Genomic DNA, 16,359 nt, shown 5'->3' with positions numbered 1-16,359 from the left:
ATACAAGGGGTGGGAGATAAAAATCGATTCACCTAACTATCGTGATTCTTTTTAAAACGATTTAAAAATCGATTGGTTTACCTCAGAATCGATTTTTATTTCATTATTTAATTTTTCCTAAGAGGTGGTGGGGAGAAGTTAGCGCTTTGTAATTCCAACAGAGGGCGAAATGTATTGGTGTGTTCGCTTTGAAGCAGCACCGCGCAGACGATCAGCGTATGACATCAAAGTCCCGCGAGAGCGATTCAAAGCATGTGGTGCTTTGATGTCATACAACGATCGTTCTGCGAGCGCAGTGCCGCTGCATTAGATGACGCCATATACATTTAAAGCCGGCGTGAGAAAGAAAGCAAAACCATGACGGAGGCAGAGGATCAAACCTCTTCCAGAATTATTTCTACACCTTCACGTTTTGAATCGCAACTGCCAGTTAACATGACTAAACATGCCTAAAATGGTATGCAAAATAACAAAGCACTTTATTTTATTTCAGAAAGTATTTTTTTCTGCTCATTTTGTTGAACATTTGACTATTATATTCATGTGCAAGTTCAGGGTTTTGGTACTTTAAAGTTTCATGGTTCAAGGTACTTTAAATATACACTGTGTATGTGTATTCTTCTGAAATAAAAGTTTAGAAAGATGTGATGCATTGTTTTTGTTAATATGACTCATCACATACAGTCTCTTTTAAGGGTATAATCAACTATTTTCCATTGTGTAGTCTTTAATAAGCAAACAAAAATCACAATAAATTGTAATATCGAATTGCAATAGTGACTTCTAAGATGTGTGGGTTTTTTTTTAATTGTGACAGTCTGTATATTAAGTGTATCATTCAACTTTTTCCCATGGTCTAGAGTTAAAAACTAAAATTGCAACACACAGTAATATCGAATCGCAATACTTGTAGAATCAAAATTCTTAAAAAATAAATAAATAAAAAAACCGCAATACATATCATATCGGCACCCAAGTATCGTGATCGTATCGAATCAGGAGGTAGGTGTATCGTCCCATCCCTAATATATATAGTCCGATGAAATGTATGTTTATATATAAATCGTGTGTTTGTGATACCGAACAGACCGATGTCAGACTGCATCTTGTTTTAAACAAGCCCCAGTTCACCTGTGCATAAATGTAGAAAGTCTCCTGTTAAAAATGTGTGTTTCACACAGGTGTCCTGATTGAAAGTCTGTCGCTTCATCAGCATGCTGAGGACACACCTGTATTTTTGCAGTGTGCAAATAACCATTTGCAACTCATGTTTCATTACGGGATCAAATCACCGTTCGAAGCGCCTGTCATAGGGAAAGGTCACATGCAGATATGAATAATTATGCAACAATGCCTTCTCATAGGATTAGGCCACACAGACTCATGACTAACAGTGAGACGGATGACGTGGAGTCATTGTTGACTACACAAAAACCCTAAATTAAACAAGGAGCCATTAATTTGCTGTTAAAATCAATAATAATGGATGCTATAATGTTATATTCGATCATGTGCAACACATACACTACTATAAAGTGTAGAGAAGCGAGCTATAAGAGACGACATGTGGACTTGAGTAATGGAGAAATTTATGAGGAGAGACTCACCGGGAATGTTGTGTATAGTGATGGCCAGGATCAGCAGAACGATTCGCCTCCAGCTGCTTCCTGTTTGACCGCTCACTTCCTGTGCTTTAGGACTCACGTCCTGCTCCTCCGCGTGGCCCGTGTTGGGACCCCTGCGTCTCTGGTACACCTCTCCATTCTCGATTTTATCTAGAGGAGGAACAGAAATTGCATGTCAAACATTGGAGAACGGCATATTTCAATTATGCACTGAAAGAATCAATACAACAGCAATTCATTAGACAGTGTCACAAAATCACATAAATCAGGGTTTAAATGCATTTAGACACGCTGTGAACAGGGCTGTAAGCCTGATGGAAAATGAAAAGACATTAAAACGGCTCATAAAATTTGACCTCTTGAGGTTAACCACCAATGTTTTCTGAAGCAATTTCTTTCACTGACCTTGACTTGAAGTCACATTTATTCAAATAGTGTTTTATGCAATAGAGATCGTTTCAAAGCAGTGTCACAGTTATAAACAGAAAATGAACAGTGTTATTATTGCAAAAATCATCAATTATGAAGACATGGTCTATGGATATTTTAAAGCTATCACAGAGTCGTATTGTGATATATTTATATAGACCCTTTTAAAATTATAACCTGTATTATTTTACAAAAATAACCATTTCTGAATGTTTTCATTCATATTTCATTTTTATGTAATCAATATTAGCAACTGCAATAATTCAATAAAATATGAACTATTGGGCTTAGACTAAGCCAGGATTAGGCCATAGTTCAATTAGGGCATTTAAGCAATTTTTATAAACGTGCCTTAGAAAAAACATTACTAGTGTCCCTCTTGAGACAAAACAAAGGCATTGATGGATTGTAAGATTGAGGAATTTTTCAGTTGAAACAGCTCAGACTTAGACTTAAGCCTTGTCTGTGAAACCGGGGGAATATATTACATTTATAACATTTATATATTATATAAAATATTACATACAAATGTTTTATATTTTTTATAATATGTACACTTATATTTTCAATTATTCTTTTTAACAGTGTTGTAACATCGTCAATTATGAAACGAGCTCTTTTTCTACAGTAGGCACTAGTGGAATTATTCAACTCCGTTTAGTTCAATGTTGATTGAATTTAGTACAATAACTGTGTCGATGTCGTACTTGGAAAAACTTGTTTTTGTGTTCCAGGCTTTGTTTTTGCACCTTGTTCATGATAAGTACCAATGAATTGATCAAATCAAACAAAGTGAAAAATACACTATTAACTAATCAGTTGTTTAGTCTCAGATTGATCCTGTCAGAAAATTACTTACAACACTGAGCTCAATACAGCCAATAAATCAACCTGGAGTCTCATTACTGTAGTCGACTTGTTTTCCCATGATCAATATGTAATCAACAGGACATAACGGAACGAATGGCTCTTTTCAAAGCCGACCTGAGCTTTCATCTCTCAAATCTCACACTGTATTTATCACAGCTTTAAACGCTAATCATCAAATCAATTATTTCTTTGAATCGCTACAAAAACGATATCCGGAGTGCATCTGAAACTCACACCGATAATTACCCGACACTTTAGAGCGCAATTATGAATGCATCTGGTAAGAATTAGAAAATAGAAGAGAATGACACTGATGACCCTCAATTGTCCTCACTGAAACACGTCTCTCTCAACCACACACGGAAGCACATAATCAATGCAGATTACTTGGGCTGAAAGGCCATGAGGAGCACATCCGTCATGTGTGATCGCTGCAGCACATGCAGTAAAAGAACGGAGGATTTTTCAGATGAGTTCTCATGTGGAATATGAAATATCATTTCAGTTTGGTGACCAAAGGATCGCATGTGAATTAGTTATGAGGGATGCACAACATCTGAAGGCCGAACCTGCTTCGTGAACGGTCTAACAGTCCTATATCTAAGTTTCCTACACAGCAAATGTTTGTGTTTCAAAAATGTTGCACCGCAATAAAATGAAATAAATGAAGCAATGGGCATTTATGAATATTCATTGAGAAATGATAGAAATAGTTAAAACATTTAAAAAATAATAAATGTCATTAATGAAAAAAATTATATAAAAAATCATGCATTAAAAATAATTTAATAAAAAATAAAATGCAATAAAATAAATGGAAATGTGGCACATTTGGTTGCATTTTATTTCATAATTCAACTGGAACAAATATGTTGCACAGCTAAAAAAAAAAAAAAAAAAAAATGAAAAGCAACGTGCATTTCATGAATATACATTGATAAATTATAGAAATAATTAATTTGAAAAAGTAATACAAAATAAATACATAAATTAAAAAAAATGAAAATGTGGCACATTTTGGTTGTATTTTATTTCAGAATTTAACAGGAGCAAGTGAAACAAGCCATTTGCATTTAATGAATATTCAATGATAATTATAAAAATGATTAAGAATTCATTGATTTTAGGAAATATTACAGCAAATATTTTCATACAATATTTTCAGCCTTACCGAGGCTTAATCCTCCGTTAATTAATGAGATGCAGGGTCATTATCATTAACAGAGGCAAATAAAAGAACAGTAAAGCAGCACATCTGGATGCATTTTATTTCACAATTTAACTGGAGCGTGAAGCATGCCACAGATGAGCGACAGAAGATATTCACACTGACAGCTGAATTAATTGCCTGAGATGAAAGACCCCAAATGCCAATAGTTTGTTGTACATTTTTCAGGTGTGCAGCCACAATATCTCTAAAAATAATAAATAATACACCAAATAGTCAAAAACTGCTGCTTGGATGTTGCAATGAAACACTAGATTTTGAAACATTTGATTTTTTTTTTTTTGTTTGTCCATGTAAACCTCATCACAATGATGACATGCCATTTTGTTGTTGTGGGTGTTTGTCTGAGTGATTTCTTCTCAACTCGAGCTAACACCCAAATCTCTGGTGTCTAGATATGACTCTGCATTTCCCTTAATGCAAGTACTTCTCTGCACTTGTTTTATTATCTGCCAGGCGAAAATAGTTTAGAAAAGTAATAGCACACCCTTCACAAGCCATGCAAATTGAGATATCATTCATGTCCACAGCTCGCCTTAACAATAATTAGTTGTTTCATGGATTGTACAAAGCAGAATGCACTCAGGAAAATAAAAACACTTTGCTGTGTCTGTCAGTAACACACACACAGACACACACACACACACACTGATTCTCTGAGGATACTGAGTCATAACAGCACATCTTAATAAGCATCCAGTGAATCTATGCAAACACAGGCCTGATACTGTCCACATCACTTAAACATCAGCATGGCATCAACCAAAAAAAAAAAACATATCTTCAGCTCAAACATATTATTACTTGAAAGGTCAGAACAGCGAGTCAGTGCAGACCAGGCTGCTATTTGTGTCGATCAAACTGTCTCCACGGGCGTCCGGTTTTTCTGTTGATTACTGCTTGTTTGCTGGTTTTCTTGACAATATGCTAATGTGTGTTCTGCAGCTACATCCCATATCACCGCCTGATTTGCATACGCTCGGCTTGGCACCAGGAGGCTCAAACCTGTCTTCAGCAATCAGGCATAAGACATTTTCAAAATCATTTACACTTGCACAATATGTGGCATAAAGAGAAACACACGCGTGTGACATTTTAATAACTTGAAAACTTTGTGATGACTGAAGTAAAACAAACTTTTTTAGGTTTGAGGTTGGCAAGATGTTAATGTTTTTGAAAGAAGTCTCTTACGCTCACTTCATTTGCATTTATTTAAGCAAAACTACATTGTGAAATAATATGATGATTCAAAATAGCTGGGAATACATGTTAAAATGTAATTTATTTCTGTGATGCAGCTGTATTTTCAGCATCATTACTCCAGTCTTCAGTGTCACATGATCTTCAGAAATCATTCTAATATGCTGATTTGCTGCTCAACAAACATTTCTGATTATCATCAATGTTGAAAACAGTTGTGTTGCCCAAACTTTTTGTGGAAACTGTGATGCATTTTATTTTTCAGGATTCACAGATGAATAGAAAATTCAAAAGAAAAGCATTTAATTTAAATAGAACTCTTTTGGAACATTATAAATGTCTTTACTGTCACTTTTGATCAATTTAATGCACCCTTGATTAATAAAAGTATTACTTTAAATTAAAAAAAAAGTCCTTTTATGTCCTTTTTGAAGCATTAAAGCACCGTCTAATTCCTTTGCATGGAGATTCAGCCCAACTTCTCCTTTTGTGTTTGACAGAATAAATGAAGTGACATGAGTTTGACTGATATGCACTTACAGATATAACACACTGATCCTGCCAAACACAGTAGAGTTTGATTCACTGCAAAATGATTTTACCCAGGAGACATCAGCACCCTCTACTGGCCGGCTCTGACCCGCTGGGGCATCTTAACCCTATTTAGGGTCATTGTAATCACATGTACTTCTGCTTCTACACACACACACACACACACACACAGTCCTTCCTTATATTTTGCCTCAATTCCTCCATCATATGCAAAAAAAAAATAAAATAAATAGAAATAAAGCATGCATCGCTCTCAATACTCCACAGGCATTGACTGTAACACAACTTTTGCCACTGTGAATATTATGAGATTGCTGAGCATTTGTCTGCGAGTCCATGATCCAATCATTCAAATGCAGACATTACAAGCCACATGACATATATATATACAGCTAGAAAACCACACACACAGCCAGAGATGATCTCAAGAACTCCAGAGACAGATCATCCATCATCCCCCTCACAAATGTCATCACAAGTGTGTTTGATTGAGTACAGAGGAGCACATCCACACATCTGTACAGTGTATCCAACACTGAGAGAGCAACCGTCTCTGTCATACCCGGATCATGATGAATGAAGCACCATGTGTCGACTTGAGTGTTTGAAGTGCAATAAAAACATACAAATCGGACTTCAAATGCTCCGCAAGCTCTAACATATTAATTTAATATCAAAATATAACATTATATCATTAAATATCATTAAACAAGTTAACTATTATAATATAATAGTTATGACAAATTATGTATAAATAAATGTATGTATAAACATTTATAAATGTTTAAATAAATTTAAAAGAAAATAATAAATTTTTAATACATATAAATATATTATATGCCCATAATAGTGTGTAAAATAACTTAATATTTAAATAATTGTAATATTTATAGTTATTAATTCACGTTAATTGAAGTTAATGTAACTTGCAAGTTACATGTTAATGCTAATGTAAGTTAAAATATGAACGTACTTCCTGTGACAGTTACTGTAGATAATAATTATTTAATTAATAAACTGTGGAAATTATTCATTTTAAATAAATATATAAATATATTGCGTGTCCATTACATTATATGAAATATTACAAATATTATTATTTCATGTGATAGCATTTTTGTTTCATAAATAGTATTTTTGTTTAATAAATATATAAATACTTTACATGTCCATGACATTATATAATATAACTTGAATATTATAAATGTTTACTTCATGTGACAGTTATTTCATTTTTAATAAATATATTAGATGCCCATTATTTAATATTTAAAAATATATTACATCTACATATAGCAGTAATTTAAATATGCATATAAAATATATTATTAACAGAAAATGTTACTAAAACATGATCATTTATCTCTGCCAGTTTTGATGTGTTGATTTAAATATAAAAGAGGAGAAATAATTTGAAAAGCCATCGAACTGTCATTAAAAAGCACTGTTTTTCATATCTGACAAAAATGATAAAACATAATATCCCCACATCACATAATAAAGACATAAAACTTTTGCTTTTAATAACTTCTGTTAATTTAAAAAAGTAGTCATACTGTTGACTTTTGAATTCTAATGATACGACACCATAACCTTGATAACAGAGTAGAAATCATTTAATTAATCCTGTCATAGGTTCAGAATGCAAACAATGACATGTTATTATTATTATTTTTATTTATTTGTCTAAAGATAGCACAATGCAATTTATCAGCACTTAAAGACAACCTTTGTCTGACAGCATGCTTAAAATCAGAAATGCACTTCTAAAATGAAAAAGGCATCCAGGCACAAATAGCGGTCATCATAAAACAGCAGGTTTGTGGAAATCGATCATTTCCATCTTATTTCCCTATCAGGCTCAGCCACACGTCACCATAGAAACGCTCGGCCAGCGGTCGCACTCGAACCCAAGCCAGCACGCGGCTTGCATAATCACGCTTACATTCATACTGTATATTCATCATGTGTCGCAGTAGCAGTCGAAGAGTGCATATTCACAGAATCACGCCAGCAGCATATGCGCTCCATAATGCAGCAGCTTTAACCTCAGCTCACCTCATCTGCCGTTTATGTGATCAGAAACGTTGCACATGCATTCATCATAATTCTGAAAGAACACACTGCCCTTTATATCTGATTTTGTCTGCAGGGGTGATAATCACGCCGACTAAACAACCTCAACTCAATCGATTTCAATCAAAGTTGCATTGCATTGAAAAGTGCACTGTGGGCATCCAGCCAGAGGTTATTTAGTCATTTAATTGAACTAAACTAAACTAAATACATTTCATGACTCCAAAATACTCAAGTAAATAAATAAATATAAAAAAATGCCACAAATGAATTTGAATTTTTAATGCATGGTATATTAGAAAGCTTGAAACTGATTTTGTACGTTTGCCCACTGACAAAGAAATGATCCATCTGTAATTTTAATGGTAGGTTTATTTGAACAGTGAGAGACAGAATAACAACAAAAAAATCCTGAAAAACACATTTAAAAAAAGTTATGAATTGGTTTGCATTTTAATGAGTCAAATAAGTATTTGATCCCATCAATCAGCAAGATTTCTGGCTCCCAGGTGTCTTTTAGACAGGTAACGAGCTGAGATTAAAAGCACTCTCTTAAAGGCAGTGTATAACCTGTATAAAAGACACCTGTCCACAGAAGCAATCAATCAATCAGATTCCAATCTCTCCACCATGGCCGAGACCAAAGAGCTGTCCAAGGATGTCAGGGACACGATTGTAGACCTACACAAGGGCTACAAGACCATCGCCAAGCAGCTCGGTGAGAAGGTGACAGCAGTTTGTGCGATTATTCGCAAATGGAAGAAACATGAAATAACTGTCAATCTCCCTCGGATTGGGGCTCCATGCAAGATCTCACCTTGTGGAGGTTCAATGATCACGAGAACGGTGAGTAATCAGCCCAGAACTACACGGGAGGATCTCGTCAATGATCTCAAGGCAGCTGGGACCATAGTCACCAAGACTAACACACTACGCCGTGAAGGACTGAAATCCTGCAGCGCCCGCAAGGTCCTCCTGCTCAAGAAAGCACATGTACAGCCCGTCTGAAGTTTGCCAATGATTCAGAGGAGAACTGGGTGAAAGTGTTGTGGTCAGATGAGACCAAAATCCAGCTCTTTGGCATCAACTCAACTCGCCGTGTTTGGAGGAGGAGGAATGCTGCCTATGACCCCAAGAACACCATCCCCACCGTCAAACACGGAGGTGGAAACATGATGCTTTGGGGGTGTTTTTCTGCTGAGGGGACAACTGCACTGCATCAAAGGGACGATGGACGGGGCCGTGTACCGTCAGGACCAGGGCATTGAAAATGGGTCGTGGATGGGCATTCCAGCATGACAATGACCCAAAACACACGGCCAAGACAACAAAGGAGTGGCTCAAGAAGAAGCACATTAAGGTCCTGGAGTGGCCTAGCCAGGCTCCAAACCTTAATCACATAGAACATCTGTGGAGGGAGCTGAAGGTTCGAGTTGCCAAACATCAGCCTCAAAACCTTAATGACTTGGAGAGGATCTGCAAAGAGGAGTGGGACAAAATCCCTCCTGAGATGTGTGCAAACCTGGTGACCAACTACAAGAAACGTCTGACGTCTGTGATTGCCAACAAGGGTTTTTCCACCAAGTATTAAGTCATGTTTTGCGAAGGGGTCAAATACTTATTTGACTCATTAAAATGCAAATAAATTTATAACTTTTTTGAAATGCGTTTTTTTTGTTGTTGTTGTTATTCTGTCTCTCACTGTTCAAATAAATCTACCATTCAAATTACAGACTGTAATTTTCCAAATGGATGTAATTTATTAAACAATACTAATAAACGTCTTATTTCACTGTAACTTTATTTATTAACAATATTAAACGCTTGTTTTTATGGTCAATTGCAGTTTCTTAGTTTTCCCTCTTCCTATAGGTGCATATCATCATACGCTTGTCAAAATGATGATTCGTCCGTTTCTGTTAGTCCCACCCACAATGTTATGTTTACGACCCATGTATACGACATAAGGATATAATAGTAAAATACGAGCTTTGTGAAGTTAAATTTGAAAATAGCCTAGTGAAGCAAACATAAATCAGATCAATTCTTTTAAAAAGTAAAAGTATTAGCAATTAATCCGGACCGTCTACAAATGAAACCCGACAGACCACCTGAGGGTGCTGGATTTATTGATCGGAAACTTCTGAACCAAGTGTGTTTGAAACATCATATTAGCATAGGTACAGTGTTTGATCCACTAAACAGATGTGTGCTTTGTGGAAAGAAACACATAAACATTGTGCTAGATCCTGGTCACCACAACAAACTGCATAATTTGCAGCTGCGCACATTTCTGCGGTCCTCAATGCGCGTGAACTGACAGAGACTCTTGATTATGAAATCATGAGGTAATGCTTTTTAATAAACTTCCTTTAGTTAACGTTAGTTAATGCATTAACTAACATTAGCAATACATTTGTTACCGTGTTTATTCATCTTTGTTAACCAGCTCAGGCAAATGTTAACAGATACAACTTTTAATTTTAATAATGTCCTATTAGTAAATTTTGAAATGAACATTAACATAACAAATTACTAATGTTAATGCATGCTTTAGAAGTACTGTGTAATGAACCTTGGTGCTGTATTTTTTGTTGGCAATATGACATGCAGTTTTCATATGCTACACACCTGGCCCACCCAGTTTTATGTAGGCCCACCCACTTAAACATTTCTGGCTACGCTAGTGAGTAATGATGCTGAAAATTCAGCTTTGATCACAGAAATCAATTACAGTTTAACATATATTCTCATAGAGAACAGGTATTTCAAATTATAATAATATTTCAAAAATGTTTGTGCATTTTTGATCAAGTAAATGCAGCCTTGCTGAGCAGAAGAGAATTACACAAATTAATTTTAGTTTTTTGATGCATGGAATATTTACAACCTGCTTGTATTAAACATGAAAAAAGCCATTAGTTATCAACAGCACAAAAGTAAATGAATAAATAAATAGCACTGTTCACCAGCCTTAAATATACAAATGTCTGAAAATTCAAAAAGTCTGAAAAAAATACAAATAAATAAATGAGTCAAAATGAATGAAAACTTAGTTCGGTTTTCCAGTTCCACAGCCCACCAACAACCAATTAACCTCCAGCTGTCAGTGTGAACGAGCTTGTGTCGCTCGATGCTTTATCATGTAACATCAGGTCAGAAAACGGTCACGTGTCATTGACTGCTGTATATACAGTGGGGCAAAAAAGTATTTAGTCAGCCACCAGTTGTGCAAGTTCTCCCACTTAAAAAGATGAGAGAGGCCTGTAATTTTCATCAGAGGTATACCTCAACTATGAGAGACAAAATGAGAAAAAAAAATCCAGAAAATCACATTGTAGGATTTTTAAAGAATTTATTTGCAAATTATGGTGGAAAATAAGTATTTGGTCAATAACAAAATTTCATCTCAATACTTTGTTATATACCCTTTGTTGGCAATGACAGAGGTCAAACGTTTTCTGTAAGTCTTCACAAGGTTTTCACACACTGTTGCTGGTATTTTGGCCCATTCCTCCATGCAGATCTCCTCTAGAGCAGTAATGTTTTGGGGCTGTCGCTGGGCAACACGGACTCCAAAGATTTTCGATGGGGTTGAGATCTGGAGACTGGCTGGGCCACTCCAGGACCTTGAAATGCTTCTTACGAAGCCACTCCTTCGTTGCCCGGGCGGTGTGTTTGGGATCATTGTCATGCTGAAAGACCCAGCCACATTTCATCTTCAATGCCCTTGCTGATGGAAGGAGGTTTTCACTCAAAATCTCACGATACATGGCCCCATTCATTCTTTCGTTTACACGGATCAGTCGTCCTGGTCCCTTTGCAGAAAAACAGCCCCAAAGCATGATGTTTCCACCCCCATGCTTCACAGTAGGTATGGTGTTCTTTGGATGCAACTCAGCATTCTTTGAGTTTTTACCAAAAAGTTATATTTTGGTTTCATCTGACCATATGACATTCTCCCAATCCTCTTCTGGATCATCCACATGCTCTCTAGCAAACTTCAGACGGGCCGGACATGTACTGGCTTAAGCAGGGGGACACGTCTGGCACTGCAGGATTTGAGGCCTTTGTTACTTTGGTCCCAGCTCTCTGCAGGTCATTCACTAGGTCCCCCCGTGTGGTTCTGGGATTTTTGCTCACAGTTCTTGTGATCATTTTGACCCCACGGGTGAGATCTTCGTGGAGCCCCAGATCGAGGAGATTATCAGTGGTCTTGTATGTCTTCCATTTTCTAATAATTGCTCCCACAGTTGATTTCTTCACACCAAGCTGCTTACCTATTGCAGATTCAGTCTTCCCAGCCTGGTGCAGGTCTACAATTTTGTTTCTGGTGTCCTTTGACAGCTCTTTGGTCTTGGCCATGGTGGAGTTTGGAGTTGGACTGTTTGAGGTTGTGGACAGGTGTCTTTTATACTGATAACGAGGTCAAACAGATGCCATTAATACAGGTAACGAGTGTTAAAGAAGAAGTTACAGGTCTGTGAGAGCCAGAAATCTTGCTTGTTTGTAGGTGACCAAATACTTATTTTACCGAGGAATTTACCAGTTAATTCTTTAAAAATCCTACAATGTGATTTTCTGGATTTTTTTTTTCTCATTTTGTCTCTCATAGTTGAGGTATACCTATGATGAAAATTACAGGCCTCTCTCATCTTTTTAAGTGGGAGAACTTGCACAATTGGTGGCTGACTAAATACTTTTTTGCCCCACTGTACTTCCACAGCGCAAGTCCACAGGCATGAAGAGACTCTGAAAACACTCACAAACACACAGCCCTGACCTTCACGAGCTGAAAAACACAGCTAGAGCGGTTTGATGTCAAATAATACGTGTTACTTCACTGGCATTTCTATCTTCTATCTTTATGCTGGATTAAGTGGAAACCTGTGTTTACAGAGGAGTTAGGATAAAATGTTCCATTTTCACTCTTATTAAATATGACTAATTACTAATAAATATTTAATAAATAATAAATTAATGATAAAAAGCATTACTGGTATCAGTATTAGCAATATAGGTCTTTTAAGTTCTCGGTATCAGAAGAAAAATATTAAAATTATTTTTATTACATTAATGTTATTATTATTCAAATTAACTAGGCCTATTCAAATTATTCTATTTCATACATTTATTATTATTATTATTATTATTATTGTTAACATAGTTAACTAATTTAAAATGATAATATAAAAATCAAATTCCAAATATTAACAATTAATATAAAAATATCAATGATACTAAAATAATACTGATAAATATCTCATATATAGGCCTATAAAAGAAAATCTTTTGTGATATTTGTTCAAATTAAAATGATACCAGAATATAAAAATCAAATTCCAATTTGTATTTATTTTATTATAAATTCTTTTAATTCTTGATTTACATTTGTTAAATCGCACACAAATCAACCACATCAACTTAGTTTTGATAACATGCATCACTGCTGGGAATTCATCTCATCATCAGGGGCTTATGATAAGACAATCATAATACCTCAATAATTGCATGAACTGATTACTCAAGATCTGGCACCTCAAGATCCCCTCGGTTTAATTAAAAACACGAGAGACCATTATTAAAAATATTATTGGTAATGGTGAAATTGTTTCCTGTAATCTCTGTGAAAGGACTATTTATAGCCACGGACACAGAATCACGTTGTACGGCTGTAACAGGTGCTCTCCGTCAGAGACTGAGGAACACACAAGACAAGCTCGGCTGTCTATCAAAGGCCAGCTCTGTCCTCAAGCACCTGAATCACCTCAGTCATGTGGGTGATGAAACTCTGCTATGGATTTCAAAGTGAAACTGGCCTACTATCAACTTCATCAGTAATTTCAGTGCCTCAAAACCTAAGAAGCTCAAAAACCTCACAGTCCTGAATTTTCCTTAAAGCTTGGCATCAACTCAAAAGTGTTAAATCTAAGCACAGAAAATTTGACTACATGGTTAAAATGCTAATACAAGAAAGGAAAGAAGGTAGTGATATTCTTCATGAAGGATTTAGATGAGGGAATCTACACTAAACTCGACCCTAAACCTACCCAATAGTGTTAACAAAGGCAAACGTGAGCTGAAAACATTACATTTAGTCATTTAGCAAATGCTTTTATCCAAAGCGACTTACAAATTAGGACAATGGAAGCAATCAAAATCAACAAAAGATGTGATATGCAAGTGCTATAACACGTCTCAGTTAGCTTAATGCAGTACACGTAGCAAAACACATTTGAAAAAAAAAAAAAACACATTTGCTGAAGCAACCAAGTTGTTTTAACTTGTTTCTACAAGTATTTGAGCTCTTTGATGATGACTCGTGTTTCACAGCAGCGCTTCACATCACAAGTGCAATGCTGTACCGGGTGCGATAATGAACAAGTTTACTACCTCAGAATAGCCACACATATGGAGCTGGTGATGTGACGAAAAAGTCAAAATGTATTTGTTTACAAATCATGCACTACAGTAAAAGTGTTTTGAGCTCATAAGTAAAGTCAAGTCACCTTTATTTATATAGCGCTTTTAACAATACAGATTGTGTCAAAGCACTTAACAGTATCAAATTAGAGGATAGAGTGTCAGTAATGTATAATGATAAGATTAAACACTCAATTTTCAGTTAAAGGCATGGCATTGTCTAACTCAGTTTAGTTTAAATAGTATCTGTGCAATCAAATTGACGATAATCGCTAGAAATTAAGTGTCCCCAACTGAGCGAGCCAGAGGCGGCAACGGCAAGGAAACAAAACTCCCTCTGAGACAGAATGGAGAAAAAAACCTTGGGAGAAACCAGGCTCAGTCGGGGGTCAGTTCTCCTCTGACCAGACGAAACCCGCAGTTCAATTCCAACCGCAGCCATGTCAGATTGTGTAAAGGGCTTATCTGATTCCTGTGGTCTTGTCCCGATGGAGCATTTTAATTTATAATTTAATGTATTTGTAATTATATTATTTGTATATATTATTATGTTATTAATTATATTATATTATATTTTAATATCGTTGCAATTTCTAACAATAATAGTATTATGTAGTTAGGTATTATATTATATTTTTAGTTATTTTGTTATATTTTAGTCGAGGTTTTCACTGGGGATATGTCTCTGGGGTCATCTAGGTGTCCTGGTCTCCGCTGACGATCAGGGCTGTAGACATCATCTCTTGGTGCTGATCCACCATCTGATCGGATACGGACTGAGAAACAGAATAAGAAAGAAACGGACAAATATTAGCGTAAATGCCATTCTACTTACGATGTAACGAGTACATCGTGTGTCATGGGGAGTGTTCCCGGTTCTGGTTGATCTAATTAATGCAGCCTAACAATCCTTTAATGGATTTGAATAATAGAAGCGTATTAGTGTGTTATGTGTACGCCAGGCTAAAGAGATGGGTCTTTAATCTAGATTTAAACTGACAGAGTGTGTCTGCCTCCCGAACAGTGTTAGGTAGACTGTTCCAGAGTTTGGGTGCTAAATAGGAAAAGGATCTGCCGCCCGCAGTTGATTTTGATATTCTAGGTATTATCAAACAGCCAGAGTTTTGAGAACGCAGCGGACGTGGAGGACTATAATGCGATAAGAGCTCGCTCAAGTACTGAGGAGCTAAACCATTCAGGGCTTTATAAGTAATTAACAAGATTTTAAAATCTATCCGATGTTTGATAGGGAGCCAGTGCAGTGTTGACAGAACCGGGCTAATATGGTCATACTTCCTGGTTCTAGTAAGGACTCTAGCTGCTGCATTTTGGACCATCTGTAGTTGTGTTGATCAAGCGTGCAGAACAACCACCCAATAAAGCATTACAGTAGTCTAACCTTGAGGTCATAAACGCATGAATTAGAATTTCTGCATTTGACGTTGAGAGTATAGGTCGCAATTTATATATGTTTTTGAGATGGAAAAACGCAGTTTTACAGATGCTAGAAACATGGCTTTCAAATGAAAGATTGCTATCGAACAGCACACCTAGGTTCCTGACTGATGAAGAAGAATTGACAGAGCAGCCGTCAAGTGTTAGATAGTGTTCTAGGTTATTACATGTGGGGTTTTTAGGTCCAATAATTAACACCTCTGTTTTTTCAGAATTTAGCAGTAAGAAATTACTCATCATCCAGTTTTTTATATCGACTATGCATTCCGTTAGTTTCTCAATTTGGTGTGTTTCACCGGGCCGTGATGAAATATAGAGCTGAGTATCATCAGCATAACAGTGAAAGCTAACACCATGTCTCCTGATAATATCTCCCAAGGGTAACATGTAAAGCGTGAAAAGTAACGGCCCTAGTACTGAGCCTTGAGGTACTCCATACTGCACTTGTGATTGATATGATACCTCTTCATTCACTGCTACGAACTGATGGCGGTCAGATAA

The 16,359-nt window shown here is 36.2% G+C and overlaps 1 protein-coding gene across 5 annotated transcripts in view; it reads right to left on the bottom strand.

The window, feature by feature from the left end:
* The window catches only part of LOC131550578 (zinc transporter ZIP11-like), a 148,438-nt gene that overhangs the window by 45,480 nt on the left and 86,599 nt on the right, over positions 1-16,359 (bottom strand). For all 5 annotated transcript variants that reach the window (XM_058792753.1, XM_058792750.1, XM_058792749.1 and 2 more), the window contains one exon: positions 1,608-1,775. In XM_058792753.1, the coding sequence (XP_058648736.1) occupies positions 1,608-1,775 (168 nt within the window). The remainder of the gene's footprint in view (positions 1-1,607; positions 1,776-16,359) is intronic.

The sequence above is a fragment of the Onychostoma macrolepis genome, chromosome 12 (assembly GCF_012432095.1).
Source record: "Onychostoma macrolepis isolate SWU-2019 chromosome 12, ASM1243209v1, whole genome shotgun sequence".
NCBI lineage: Eukaryota > Metazoa > Chordata > Actinopteri > Cypriniformes > Cyprinidae > Onychostoma > Onychostoma macrolepis.
The sequence above is the reverse complement of the archived record's forward strand: the minus strand, read 5'-3'. Positions and strand labels throughout refer to the sequence as shown.